General features: G+C 45.7%; 1 protein-coding gene across 2 annotated transcripts in view; it reads left to right on the forward strand.

The window, feature by feature from the left end:
• RETREG1 (reticulophagy regulator 1) overlaps positions 1 to 15,060 on the forward strand; it is a 129,982-nt gene that overhangs the window by 84,655 nt on the left and 30,267 nt on the right. The window contains exon 1 of one of the 2 annotated variants that reach the window (XM_042952912.1): positions 6,649 to 6,791. The exons of the other annotated variant lie outside the window; for it this stretch is intronic. Coding sequence (XP_042808846.1) covers positions 6,757 to 6,791 — 35 coding nt within the window. The 5' untranslated portion in view covers positions 6,649 to 6,756. Of the gene's footprint in view, positions 1 to 6,648; positions 6,792 to 15,060 lie in introns of those variants that run through there. 2 annotated transcript variants of the gene reach the window in all.

Raw genomic sequence — 15,060 nt, forward strand, 5'->3', positions numbered from 1 at the left:
ATCTGCACGAAAGCCAGTTTGAATCAGGCGGCACCACGCTGGAAGTGGCTGGAGCACTGCCCTGACGGGACCCAGGGAAAGACTGTGCTAGAGATTCTGTAGGAGCCAAGCAAGGCAATGATCTGATTGCTTATACGGAGCTCAGGCGACTCCCTTCTTTTGGAAAGCCTACTGGCTGCTTGAGATCGGTCCTCCTTAGATTACCCTTGAGGCATTTGTAGGCTCACGTTTGGGTTTGTGAAAGTGTGCTGCTAAAGCGTGAGAACCATTTCGGTCTAACGGCCTCCTTGTTTAATTAACGTAGCACAGGTGAAGATGGTGAGTGATCGGTGGCGTGTGGGTAAATTTCGAGCAACTGACTCACAACGGGTGGGGATCAGGCAGCCGATTTGTAGCATTTGCCAATTTCCATGGTGCCGAGGCTCCCCCCACCACTGGCCCCAACTACCTATTTTATACCACTGGACGCGAGAGGGAAGAGATAGGAACAGTTTCCATGAGCCAGTCAGACCACGGCTGGTGGGCGGTAGGACATATGGGCTTGGAATTCTGGGGCATGTTTGATGGGGAATATAGATTTGGGCCTACAAGTGGGGGGGGGGGGGCTAAAGGCTGGGAAGAGAGAGATTTCCTAAAGGAGATCATATAGCATGAGAGGGGACTTGGCCGGTGTTAGAACGCTGGGACTACGCTCTCCAAGTGTGGGTCCCCCGTCAGCAGCATCAGCAGCATCTGGGAGCAGGTTCATGGCACATCCCTGGCCTGCGGAGTTAGAGTGGCCGAGGGTGGGGAAGCCCTGTCCTCGTGATCACCAGCGCTGAAGAGCCAGTTAGAAGAAGGGCACCTAGAGAGACCAAGAAGGAATGTTGAGACAAGCTGGAGCTGAGCACAGGAAGTGGAGTCTTTGAGCCAAGCATGGGGACAGTGCCAGGACAGAGGGAAGCGGGCTGCAGTGAAGGGCCCCCAGGAGGTCAAGTCAGATGGGATGAACAGTATCAGCTGCATTTGAAGAGCAGTACCGGAGTCATGGTGGGGGCAGGAGGTAGGTTGTAATTGGTGAGGAGTGACTTGATCACGGGCCATTGGTTAGGACCTTTCGCTTGAAGAACAGAAGACAAAGGTTAGTAACTTGGAGATGTGTGCTCAGTGATAAGGTTTCTGGAAGAGGCCTGGATAGATCTGTGGCTGAGAGAAAGAGCCAGTAGAATTTGGAAAGGTCCTGAAGGCAAGAAGGAGATGGGATAATTTTGGCACAAATTGGAGAAGAGTAGAAGGGAGGGAATCAAGACCTTGGGATGCACCCTGGCCTTGAAGAAGTTACCTGTGGGATCTTATCCTTGTCTTCAGAGGCTGGGGGGAAGGAGGGATGGAGAAGATTCTGGCAGATGGAGTAAATGCTCCATGGACTCTTCTTAGTACTGTCCTATTGATAGATCTTTTGTAAATCTCTACCCTTATCCCTTTTGATGAAAAGCAATTCTGGAAATGTTCCTGAAGCAGTTGGTAAGATTGTGTTAGCCAGTCTGCTCTCACGGTAACTTTTGTTTTATTTCTAACTTAAACCCATTTTGGCAAGAGAAATAGAGAATTAAAGTTCTAAAGCTGTACAGAGCACTAGAAATGCAATACACGTGACGTATAACATTTAAAATTTCTAGTAGCCGCAGCAAAAAATAAAAAAGAAGTGAAAGTAATTTTAATAATATATTTTACTTGATTGATACACCCCAAATCTCATCACGACATGTAGTCAATATGAAAATTAGTAATGAGATATTTTACATTCTTTTTTTTCTGTGTCTTGAAAGCCTGCACTAGCCACAGTTCCTGTGCTGGGTGGCTGCCATATTGGACGGTGCATCTCTAGGGTCCATACGGTTCTGTAGCACTGAACGGTGATAGAAGAAATAAGAATGTGCCTGTTCTTAGGAGGTGACAAAGACTCTTTGGTCAGCCTCCTCTGAGCTCTTTTGCATCTAGGCTATATCCTTGGGTATGTTCTCAAGAACCCAGTTTGCTTGCTTGTTTTTAAGTTTTTATTTATTTAAGTAATCTCTACACCCAACAAGGGGCTAAAACTCACAACCCCAAGATCAAGCATTGCTTCCTCCTCCAACTGAGCTAGCTAGGCACCCCCTCAAGAACCCAGTTTTAGCAGGAGTCCTGTCAGGTCCGTTTAGCGGGAACCCCTCACCCTTGACATCTGATCATCCTCAGTCTCTGACCAAATTCCTCATCTCCCAACTCCCCGGGTAATATCTGACCACCTTGGCCTCCCTTCAGCAAGAATGCCATCAGGTCGGCTTGGCAAAGAATCACCCTCCCTATCTTAGTAATTTTCTGTGCACCAGTGACTCCCCCCTCCTGCACCGGTACCCAGCACTTGGCCATTCGTGATAATATTGCCCTGTAACCTCCAAGAGAGGGAGGATCCCTCCTATTGTCTCTGATAGAAAGTTCCAGAGCCTTAGTGAATGCTGCTATAGAAGAGTGGGAAGAAAAAAGTCAGACCAATGATTATGTGAAGAGAAAAAGCAACATCAAGAAAAGTGGACAATTAGCTTTGATATGGCAGCGATTTCCTTAGGTCATCCTATACGACTGAACTGCAAAGGAAATAAAAATGCTTGTTTAACATATACTACTGAAACCGAATGTAGACAGATTTGGGGAGAGTATGGATGCAAGACAACTTGAACTGTGGAAGTGTGTGGCACACGAGCTTTCGCCAGAATGCGTGGCTTCTGCTGTCTGTTCAGCTGGAGAAGTGAAAAGAATACTCTGCACTCGGGTCTCTCCTGATTGGTCGACGGTGGGTCACCTGACTTTGCCGGGCCCCTTTTCTTCAGCACCCAAAATGTTGGATGGCTTCTGGGGCCCTCAGGGTTTCTCCCACGTCTGTATGCTGGGAGTCCTTTCGTCCAGGATGCCCAGTGAATTGCAGGTCAGCAGTGCCGAGGAGACCCTTGCAACCCCAGCCCCCCACAGGGCTGGAGGTGTCACCGACCTTAGGAAGCCACCCGCTGTGTCAGCGATGTAGCTACACTCTGGTTTCTGTTACCGTGTTGTCCCTGCTCCCCCCCCCCCCCCCATCCTTGTGAATTTCAGAAGCTCACACATTAATACCTAAAGGAGGATCCATTGTTGGAGCAAGTAATTTAAAAATGCATGAAGGAGTACTTAAAGGAAGTATTTTAATAAATATTTCATATTAGTAGTAAGTCATCTGTTGGGACACTAATCAGTTGTCCTTTGAACTGAGAAGCGCATTTCAGGAATACATTTAGTTCTGTAGTAACTAACCAACTAAGTTTGATGACAGCTATACTCAAAAGTTCAAATGTTTATTTATTTTATTTTTTTTATTAAAAAAAATTTTTTTTAATGTTTATTTTTGAGATAGAGAGAGACAGAGCATGAATGGGGGAGGGGCAGAGAGAGAGGGAGACACAGAATCAGAAGCAGGCTCCAGGCTCTGAGCCATCAGCCCAGAGCCCGATGCGGGGCTCGAACTCACGGACCGCGAGATCGTGACCTGAGCTGAAGTCGGACACTTAACCGACTGAGCCATCCAGGCACCCCTATTTTATTTTTGAGAGAGAGAGAGAGAGAGAGAGAGCAAGAGCCCACATGAGCAAACGGGAGGAGCAGAGAAAGAGGGAGACAGAGGATCTGAAGCAGGCTCTGTGTTGGCTGCAGTGAGCCCGATGCAGGGCTTGAGATGCGGGGTCGAACTTACAAACTGTGAGATCACGACGTGAGCTGAAGTCATATGCTCAACTGACTGAGCAACCCAGGTGCCCATGCACTCAGATATTCAAAAAATAGTAAACTGGGAGTTTAGGGGAACAAGAGTTAAAACTAATGGGATAGAATTGTTAAAATTGAGAGTTAGATCGTAGAATTAGCTTTTTGGCGTTGATAAGTGTCAAGTGCTGAGTGGGAACCTGGGTGGCTCAGTTGGTTCAGCCTCTGACACTGGTTTTGGCTCAGGTCATGATCTTGAAGACGGCGAGGTTGAGGCCCATGTTGGGCTCCATGCTGACAGTACGGAGCCTGCTTGGGATTCTCTCTCTCCCTGTTTCTCTGCCCCTTACCCCCTCCCCGCTCATGTACATACATCCACGCTGCGTGTGCTCTCTCTCAAAATAAATAAACAAACTTTAGAAACAGTGCTGAAATATTCTCACTGATAATGTTTGCAGTGTTGCAACTTTTCTAACAATACAGCACCCTGCTTTGGGTCTGAGAGGCATTTGCAAAACCTGATTTTCAGAACTCTGCTATGACTGTTTTCTTTCAAGGTCAAAAGTGTTTGAGTTATGTGTTTGAGTATCTGCACTGACTTAACCTCAGACTTTGAAGTCTGGAGCTTTCAATCTTGTGTGAGGTATTAAAGAAATTGTCAGAATTTGTGACATGCGTGTGTCACAAAACAGCTGACACTATCCCAAAGAAAGCAGATTAATATGTTATCTGCTTCAACCCTTCAGTTCTTTAATGCTCTAGAAATCACTTCGACACACATAAATGTCAAATATACATTAAATGTAGATAAATTGCTATGTAGTAACAATGGGACATACACATCTAAAATTTTTTTTTAATGTTTATTTATTTTTTGAGAGAGAGAGACAGCATGAGTGGGGTAGAGCAGAAAGAGAGGCAGACACAGAATCTGAAGCAGGCTCCAGGCTGCCCGCACAGAGCCCGACACGGGGCTTGAACTCACGAACCTGAGATCATGACCTGAGCCGAAGGTGGACACTTAACCACTGAGCCACTCAGGTGCCCCATGGAACACACATGTTTTTAAAAGTAAAGCGTTTTCTTTCTTTCTTTTATTTTTTAACATTTATTTTTTGAAAGAGAGAGAGAACAAGTAGGGGAGGGGTAGAGAGAGAGGGAGACACAGAATCCGAAGCAGGCTCCAGGCTCCGAGCTGTCAGCACAGAGCCCGACATGGGGCTCGAACCCACTAACTGTGAGACCATGACCTAAGGCGAAGTCAGACGCTTAACCGACTGAGCCACCCAGGCATCCCTGTTTCTATTTGTTTTGAGAGAGAGAGAGAGCACATTGTGGGGGGGGGGGAAGGGAGGGGGAGAGAGAGCACACGAGAGAGAGAGAGAGAGAGAGAGAGAGAGAGAGAGAGAGAGAGAGAGAGGGAGGGAGGGAGGGAGGAGAGAGAATCTTAAGCAGCCTCCATGTTCAGTGCAGAGCCTGACATGGGGCTCGATCTCAAAAATCATGAGATCGTGACTTAAGCTGAAATCAAGTGTCAGACGCTTAACCAACCAAGCCACCCAGGCACCCGAAAAGTATATTGTCTCTTCATAATTAGATCCTGCTTACTACTTTACCTAATGTTCCTAATCAGGAAAAAAAAAAATGATCTCAACTTTTTATGCAAAGCTTTTAGGGTATATTCCTAAAAGAATCTCGGTAATATTTTTCTTAGCCTTTTTTTTTTTAAATGAAGAAGGAGCTATACTTTCTTTTTTAAATTGAGATATAATTGGCATATAACATGTGCATTTCAGGTGCACAACATAGTGATTTGATATTCATATGTACTGAGAAGTGATCAACATGATGTCGAGTTAACATCCACACGCACAGTTACAATTTTTTTTTCTTGTGATGAGCACTTTTAAGGTCCATTTTCTCAGCACCTTTCAAATACACGATACAGTGTTATACTCTGTCATCACCATGCTGTACATTACACCCCCCAGGACTTACTTATTTTATAACTGGAAGTTTGTACCTTTTGACCACCTAGGTGCAACCTTCTAGCCTCTTTAGAAGCAGGAAAAATTGAAGTGATTTTTGTCCTGCTCATAGAAGCTGCAGCAAATGAGGGTACTTGGTGATTGATTACACATATGTTATGATGAGCCAAGCTATAAAAATATCTTGGGCACGCGGCCCAGCCGTGTGCCAATGTCAGGCTGCTTGCTCTCTGATGACAGAGGGGAATCTGTGGGAGGAGCCCTGTTGCCCAAAAGAACACACGGGCTCATTTGTGTCCATACCCATTCTGGGTTGAGAAATCGAGATGACCCAAAGGAAGATTTTCTTGCAAAACAGTGTCCCTCAAAACACAATTGTTCTTGGTGTGTGTTTCTCTCTCTCTCTCTTTTTTTTCCCCTTTGGAGTAAACGACCTCTTGCTGAGTGGCTGAGCATTCTCAGAACAAACAAGGCTCTCACCTCTGGCACGTCCAGCCCATGTCACTGTCTGCCCCCAGCCTCCTCCTCTGAGTCGGAGATATGATGGCCCAGGCTGAAGTTTTAGGCTCCCCATGGCCATGCCACCCTTCAGTGGGTGCCTCGTCATGCCAGGATAAGAAAACAAGAAATAGGAAAGAAAAAGGGTGGGCAGGTCTAGGTGAAGTCATCCCAATAAAGGTTAATAGCTGGGCGGTGACACCTTCTCACACCACTGGAGAGAAAATGCTTGCTCCCAGCTGCCTGTCACGGTACTGGGAGTAAGAGGTGACCTATTTATTTTTAGAAGGGGACAGTCATAATAACCCGGCTCCTAGCTTCATTCAAGGCAGGCAGGTGCTTTGGATGTTTGTAAACACCTACTTTCTGAAGAAGGGAGGAGCCCTTTTTTTTTCAAAAGGGAAAGAACTTGAAGGCTAGGGATCTTCCCCCGGGACACTTGCTGTTGAGTGGAGAAGAAGCCATTGTAGCACACAAGGCTACAGACGTGTCCACTCGGCCATTATTTTTATACAGGGCAGAAATGCCTGAAGGTGACGACTTTGGACCAGGCCAAAGGTAATTGCGATATATATTTACTTTTTCTTGAGTCTTTTTTATTTGCTAGTTATCTTTTTAAAAGGCATTATCATTCATTTCAAAGTAGTTTAAAACAAACAAAAAAAAGATGAGGAGTGCCACCCCTCAATTCCAGGAAACTGAAGAGAGAGACCTAAAATTAACTGAACATACACTAGAAACATCGGTGTAGTGTTTTTCTTAAATGAGGAAGGCATGGCCTGAAAATTTACAAAATGTTTCCCCCTACACCATGTAGAATCCACTTGAATTTTTTGATGATCTTTAACTTTAGATCCTGGTTGTTGGAAATCTAAGCTAGTGAACATTTTGTAAACTGTTTGAACACTTCTAAAGGTTAAAAATTAGACCAATATACCAATTATGACATGGTGATACTTCCTTTTTTGCTATAGTTCTTATCTTTGGAAATGTGATCAGTCCCCCCCCCCCCCCCCCCATGCAGTACATTAATTGTATCAGTGTTTTTATTAACATTGAGCTCTAAGAAGGGGGAGAGCCAGGAAGAGAAGCAGGCAGTTATTCCTGCTACTATGGGCCTGACGTGTGCCCACAGTGAAAGTCTCCATTTCTAGCCCCGTGGCTGTGTTCATAAACTTTGTATGGATCGGTTTCACTGGAATGCTAAGTAGGGTCATTGAGATTCAGATAGGAAGGAGAAAGAAAGCTGTTAAAAACAGAAAGGAGTTAAATGACAGTCTTCTTATTGTCAGAAAAAGTGGAAACTGCTAACTCTTTAGGAACAGGAATGCCAAAATATGTTTTTGTCCTCCTACTAAAGATAAGCATCCCTTAAAGGCACAGCATAGGGAATAGTCAGTGGTGTTGTAACAGTGTTGTGTGGAGACAGGTGGTGGCTACACTTGTGGGGGGTGCAGCATAATGTGCACACTTGTCCTATCACTGTGTTGTACACCTGAAACTAATGTGACATTGTGTGTCATCTATACTCCCCCCCCCCCAAAAGAAAACAAAATACCCATCCCTTTTCAGCCATGGCTATAAGGTGTGTGTGCGTGCGTGCGTGCGTGTGTGTGTGTGTGTGTGTGTGTGTAGTCCTGTCCTTAAAAGCTTCTGTTTAGTTTTCTAGTCTTTATTTTCTTCCACATTCTTTTCCAGTACATTAAAGGGGACATTCAGTTGACATTTAATTTAATAATGAAACAACTTTCCACATAAAATGAGACGTTAAATCGAGTACCTAAAGCTGACATTTATGAAAGTGCCTAGATTCAGCCCATGGACTGACTAGTTAAGAAAACATTTTCAGAGAAGTGTGAATGCCAATTTCGGTTTGAGATGATGGGTTGATCTATTGATACTGTGTCCCCCGCCATGTCATTTCAACACTTGTGAAATCAGAACGTTGTCTTTTTCTCTTTGCATCATGGCATTCCTCCCAGCTCCCTGCATAGAATTTTGCACAGGAGAGGCGTTTTTAATATTTGTTGGATGAAATGTATTTATAAAGCATTTTAACACCTGCAGCAAAAATTTAGGCAGCCTGATCATCTCAGAAACTAAAGGGAGAGATTTGGCAGAAATGTAGGAAAGGTGCCTTTAATGAAATGTAACATTATGACAATTAAATTAAGTAGTAAATAATTATTGTAATTATACATATTTGGAATGAACTGTTTTAGACGTAAACAAACATAAGATCTTTTGCTTTTTACAAAGGATAAACAGGCGAGAAGACGACTCTTAAGTATATACAACATACAAGTATCTATTAATGGTTCTTAGAACTATTACCAAGGACTAATAATATATTTTCTGAAAATGGGAAACTCCTTCTCACTCCTTTGAAGTGCCGGACCCCCACCCAATTTTTTTATTTTGATAAGATAAATGTCAGCTCTTAACAGTTAATGGTTTTCTATACAAAATACTTTGTTTTGCCTCATACATTCTTTTTTCCCTCTATCTGTGCAGAAAGTGAGAAAGGGCACCCAGGCCAGGGGAAATTTTAGAGCTAGGCCAGAAATAAAATACTACACTTGAGGGGGAATTTTGCTCTCGCTGTATTTGAGATTGGATGCCGTTGGCTAACTCCCTCTGGTGCCACGTCTGAAAGAGAAATAACTGTTACAGCTTGTGGCTGCTGACAAAACGTGTTCTCAGCGTTCACGTTCAGCCGGTTCTGGTTGAATTTCACAGTCAGGCTCTTTTCGTGTTACTTTCGTCCCATTTTGCAATTTGGCGACCCGAATTGTAACAGGCAGTGTTTGTAACAGGCAGTGAGCTAAATCTGCATTTAGTCTTGGAAATCGGTGGAAACCAAACGCTGCGGAGCTCCAGGCACACCGGGCCCGACCGCCATCTGCACGGAGGGTCCACGGGCTCCAGGGTACCATCTTGTTTCACCAAATGGACGAACGTGAGCACACGTGCCTGGGAGGGGAAGGGGCAGAGGAGAGACCCTCCTCCTCCTTGCTGTTTATCTCGTTCCCAAAAATAGACGCTCGTGGTGAGAGCTTCCACAGACCCTCCATGCCAGTGTCAAGGTCAGGAGATGAGAGGAGAGGGTGTGAAAGGTGCCATCCCGAAGCAGGGTAAGGAAGGCAGACACCCAGGCAGGAAGCACTTGGTGCCAGAGGAGAAGGAAAAAACGTGGGGGCGGTAACCAGGGAAACAGGATCAAGAAATGTGAGGAAAATTACAGTCTGGCCAGAGGCCCGGCCCTCCACGGTTTCCTGCCCCACCTCATTTTGGTCTCCATCGTGGAGGCAGCAGCGTAGCCCCTCAGGTGTCTTTAGCAATGGGGAGAGGGGAGGCTTAGGTAGGTGACACATGTCCTATTCCAGCTGCCAGGAAGGGGGATGGACCCTAGGCTACCAAGACTGAGCACTAAACGTGCCTTATCATAGGAGCACTTCCCACAGGAGATCCGTGGGTCACTCTGTATGTGTCTAAGTGCTGCATCGAGGCCACTTCCTGTGCCAGGTGACAGGGTGATGAGTTAGGCCCCCGCTTTCACAGGACATACTGTCTGAATGGGGGAGACAGACACTAAACAAGTTAAAACAAATAAGGAAAGAATATATATATATATATATATATATATGTACATATATATATATATTTAAATTTATTTATTTTGAGAGAGACAGAGCATGAGCAGGGGAGGAGGGGCAGCGAAAGAGGGAGACAGAGAATCCTAAGCAGGCTCTGTGAGGCGGAGCCCGACGCAGGGCTCGAACCCACGAAACCATGAGATCATGACCTGAGCCGAACTCGAGAGTCAGACACTTAACCGACTGAGCCCCCCAGGCACCCCAGGAAGGAGTATTTTAGATACTAAGGGCTAAAAATTGTCTCAGCAGTAATGTGGGGGAATGCTTGGTGTGTGTGATAGGAAAAGAGCACTTACGAAAGCCTCTCCAAGGGGGTGTCCTTGAGCTGAGATTTGAAGGAGCCTGTCACGTGGGGTGTGGGGAGACCGCAGTCCGGGAGGCAGACCCAGCACAAGCACTGACCCCGAGAGGGGAGCACAGTGATGCCTGCTAGGAACAGGGGGGTGCAGGGATGGGGGCCAGTGCATAGGAAAGAGGCTGAGGTTGGGTCAGGCAGGAGGCTGGATGTTATTTAGAGAGGTGAGGATTCATTAAGGGGTTTGGAACAAGGGGATTGGGATACGGGGCCACCTGTGTTCTTCAGCGACGTTATCAGGTAATAACGCTTTTGTGAGTTGGCCTGAGAACCTCAGAGCCATGTATAACTTCTCATGAAGCATGGATTCTGACATGTAAAAAATGCTAACGTTTGGAACATCACAGCTTCATAAGTTGGGAATTAGCCAGATCGGTATTTCAGAAATCAGTACAAATCAGACATCAAGAAAACCCAAGGATACAGGTTGATCTATTGGAGGTTAAAGACAGCACTTTTTATGAAGGTAGTTTGTGGTCACCCTCAGGTCCCCTGCGTGATGCTAGAGCCCTGTCCCAGGTGCTGGGACTTAGGGGCTCTACCTTCCACAGAAAGAGGGCAACTTTATTTATGTATGTATGTTTATTTTTGAGAAAGAGAGTGTGCGCACACGAGCGGGGCAGGGGCAGAGAGGGGGTGAGGGGGACAACGATCCGAAGCGGGCTTACACGGACAGGAGAGAGAGCCTGATGGCGGGGTTCAGACTCCGAACCGTGAAATCATGACCTAAGCCAAACTTGGACGCGTAACCGACTGAGCCACCCAGGCGCCCCAGAAGAGAGCAACTTCAGACAGAGTCTGACCCAGTGGGGTGGGCTCTGAGTGTGTGACAGGCTCCAGCGTCATTTTACTTGCACAAGTAGCTCGTAAATCCATGGTAAAGAAGGGTGACTAGTATCTTGCTAACCATGGGACAAGGAAAGCTCACTGATAGGACGGCCCCTTGAAGATCCCAGGCAGCAGTTGTCTTTAGATTGTCCAGAAGCATCTGCTTATGTTTTACCCAGACCTAATCCTTACCCAGTAAGTGGAATGTCATCAAAAGGACAATGTGCATTTTTAGTGATTAGGAAACAAAATACTGGCTGCTCACAGGGGACTCTCTGAAGCATTGTTATTTGCCTCATCATATGACATAATAAAGCCTTAAAAATTTGATTGAAGAAGGCCACTGAGCCTCTAAAACCGTAACTGTGTAATAGCAATTTCGATTGCTCCCAGATCATGCTGCCTTGTGCTGGACTGGTTCGCACAGCAGTTAAGCGAAGGCGTTGCTGTTTGAAGGCAAGCAGCGGACTGAGCCTGTGAAGTTAGACACAGATATTTAGATGGTGGTGAGGCACTGGGTGGGCTTGATGTTCAGAAAGGGCAATATGGTTGGCACACACGGACGAAGGAGAGAGTAGCGGGAAGTGAGTGAGACAAGTATGAAAGAGCCCCTCATTGAGCCTTGCTGGGAATGCCGTGCTGGTTGATGTTTAACATCCGGCTCTTGGGGGGGGGAGGGATGGGGGAGGGGAAGCTCTGATCTTTAAGCATTTGTTGATCCCTTGTGAGGCCACCCACCTGAGGTCACCAAAAGTGGAATTGGGAAAAGATGCCCAAAATTGGTTCTGGCAAGCTGGAGCGGGTCGACACCAGCACACAAAGTGATTGGGGGCTGATGTAAGAGTTAGTGTTGAGTTCTAACCATGCTATTTCCCCCTCGTTTATATTCCCCGGGGAATATGAGGCGTTCAGTAAAGGTTTGTTGAAGGAATTAGTGATTCAGTTCTCTTCCATCCTCCAACACAGTCATGGAAAATCTCTCTCAGGCATAGAAAATGTTTACCACTTGTGAAATCCTGCTTTGACCCAGCTGGGCTAATATTTGAAACTGATTAAGAACATGGGGAACAACGCAGTCTGTCCTTGTTGCAACGTGGGTTGGTTATGTGTGAGATCTCTTGATCGCCCGTTAACGGGCAGCACCCTTCTCCAAACTTTGAAGCATCCCCCCCCCGCCCCCCCGCCCTGACCACCAAAGCTTTTGCTAATCAAGCTCCTGTGAAAGCTGATTTCTATTTTACAAACACGGGGGGACATTCTTTGCCATCCCCCAAATGTGATCAAGGTCCCTGGCTTCAGATGCTGGCCCAGCTGCTGCGTGCTGGGGCATGGAGAGATATGTCCCAGGGCTCTCCTGACAGAGGAGGAGCCCATTGTGTCAGCTTTGCTTACTCCCAGCCTTCTGTCCCCTCATGAGCAGATCTGTGGCAAGAGCCATTCAGTTGTCTTCCTGTGTCTCTTCACTGTGTACGTCTGGGTCCCAAGGAAGTGTGTTGGGTGCAAATGTTATAACTTTTCCTGTGGGGAAATAAAAATAGCATGGGGAAAAGTAAGTAAGAAGATGAAAGGATCGTCTGTTGTCTTATGACTCTAAAAAATCCTGTTAGGTTTTATTTTGTAGCACTTTGGACGGATTTTCTTGGCATAGTTATGGTAATCGTATAAGATAATGTGCAATTTTGTATACTGTTTTTCTTCCCCCCCCATCGGCATTTCCCCAGTGGCATATAAACACTTGGGAAGCATTTTTTAATGCCTGCAAAATATTCTCATCTTTGGATTTTTCCATACCTGTTATAACGTTCAATAGTATATTGAACATTATTTTGTCATGAAAACGTGAGTGATGTATACCACTTAATTTTTTTCTAATTTGGGGATTGTTTGATCAAAGTGTGTGAAATACGAGCTGCCAGTTTCCTGAGGACTGGACCCAGAAACATTTCCACCATGCCCTGTTGGTCAAACAACCAAGGAATCTAGAGTTCAAGAGAGAGGAAGTGGACCTCACTTCTTGGGAAGAAAGTCAAAGAATTTGGGGGCTTTATTTTAAAACTTGTAAAAAGAAAAAAATGTTTACTTAATATTTATGAAATATGTATCATTTCTCATTTGAGAAGATATCTATGGTGAAGCTGTTTATCTGGCCCCTTAACAGAATCACAAACCAGTGACATTTCTTCCTAACAGAGGAGTCCAGTGGTCTTGTTTCTTGATGAATATACTTACTTGTATAGAATAGCTTTCCAATCAGCTGAAGCTCATATCTTTAGGCATAAGCACTCAACTATTTTAACCAGTCTGTAGAGTGACTATAGGCATGGTCTTGGAATTATGCAAAACTTTTTTCAATCCTGGCTACTGGTCCCAGGCTCACCATTTACTAGCTTGGTGACCTTGGGCAAGTTTCTTAACCTCTTACTTTATCAGTAAAATGGGGATAATAATGCTTACTTTATAGGTTTGTTTTATAGATCAAATATGGTAACCCACACTAAATATTTAGTTTAGCGAATGGCTCCTTTGTAAGTCCTCAGAAAGTAGTTAATAGCAGTAATACATAAGTTAAACACTGCCTTGAGCAGTATGAAATAGGTCACTCTCTACTGAAAGCACTTTAGCTGTCTGTGGTCCCATCCTTGTGAATATCAGATCGCCCGTCATGACCTATATGAAGGATTCACAACATGTGCAGGCCATCCGCTCTGTCTAGGTGGTGGCTTGGCCCGGGATGGTTGCAGAATTGCCCACTGCAATCCTAGCTGGTCAGGTCTAGATGGTCTGCGTGTTCTTTCTGTTTGGAATAGGGCCGTGAGGGTTGTGTGTTTGATTCGCAGTGTTTTGGCCCTTCCCAGGATTGCTTTAACCCAAGTGAGCATGTGCCGAGTGAGAGTATTTACCTCTTTTGGGGGAAGCGAGGAGGTCTGCGCAACACATCTTTCACTGAGCTGAGTATCCACAAGAGGAAGTTCAGGTTCAGGACATGCACGTGTCTTTTGTCCAGGTGGTTTGTTTTTAAGCTTGTGAGCACCTGTGATCTTGCAAACGATCGTATTTCCATCTCTGATTTAGCCATTTGGAGGTAAAATTACAGCTCATCTCTAACAAGTTATCGGAACCCTCTGGAACACATGTCCCCTCCCCCTGGGATTTCTGATTTTCTTTCCCATCAGGTCTCGTAGCCCACCCCCTCCTGCCCCATGGCCACATAGGCTGTGCACTAAGGCATCCAGCCGAGCGAGCCCGGAGGCCGTCTTTGTCTCTGACTCCAGGCTGTGTGGGGTCGCATCTCCTGGATGAAGGTGCATCATATTGTCCAAGGGCATCTCTTGTTTTCTGTGTACTTCTATCAATAACCTCAAATCTTTCGTGAGCGGGGGGGGGGGGGGGGGGGGGGGGTGGTGAGGCACAGTAGTTACCAAGAGGGTGGCCTCTGCCAGACACAAATTAATGATACACACATATATGAAGAAACCGGAAATTAAGAGTTCCATCTGCCTCATTCTTAACTTGGACCAGGAGACAAAAAGCTATTCAGTTCTAGAAGAGGCTCGTCAAGGGATGGAGACAGGGAGACAGGAACACGATGCCTCAGCTTTGTGTTTGAGAAAATAGGACATCAGCTGGCAGTGCTGAAAGAAAGGTCACTTTGAAAATCAGTCATTTTCTTCAGCAGACTTCTCTTTCAACTAAAATTCAGGGATTTCAGCTTGTGTCTGGGGCTGTTGGGCCGCTTGGCAACCCAGTAAGAATGGCTAATAGGAGGCGTCCTAAGCTCAAGAGGAAAGACCTCCAGGCAGAAGTGAGTTAAAACTGTTTCTCTTCTTTTTCCCAGCGGTTCTTGTGAAACCACCTGTAAACCCTGAATGGGAAAATAAAAATGGCCTCCTGGGGACTTCTTGGCTTCTGGCTCGTTGGCCAGAGTAATGTTCCTTCATTCAGTGTCTTCTGCGAGTGAGAGGAAGTCTGGCACTACGGGTCTACCCCT

Source organism: Panthera leo, chromosome A1, assembly GCF_018350215.1.
Source record: "Panthera leo isolate Ple1 chromosome A1, P.leo_Ple1_pat1.1, whole genome shotgun sequence".
Classification (NCBI taxonomy): Eukaryota; Metazoa; Chordata; class Mammalia; order Carnivora; family Felidae; genus Panthera; species Panthera leo.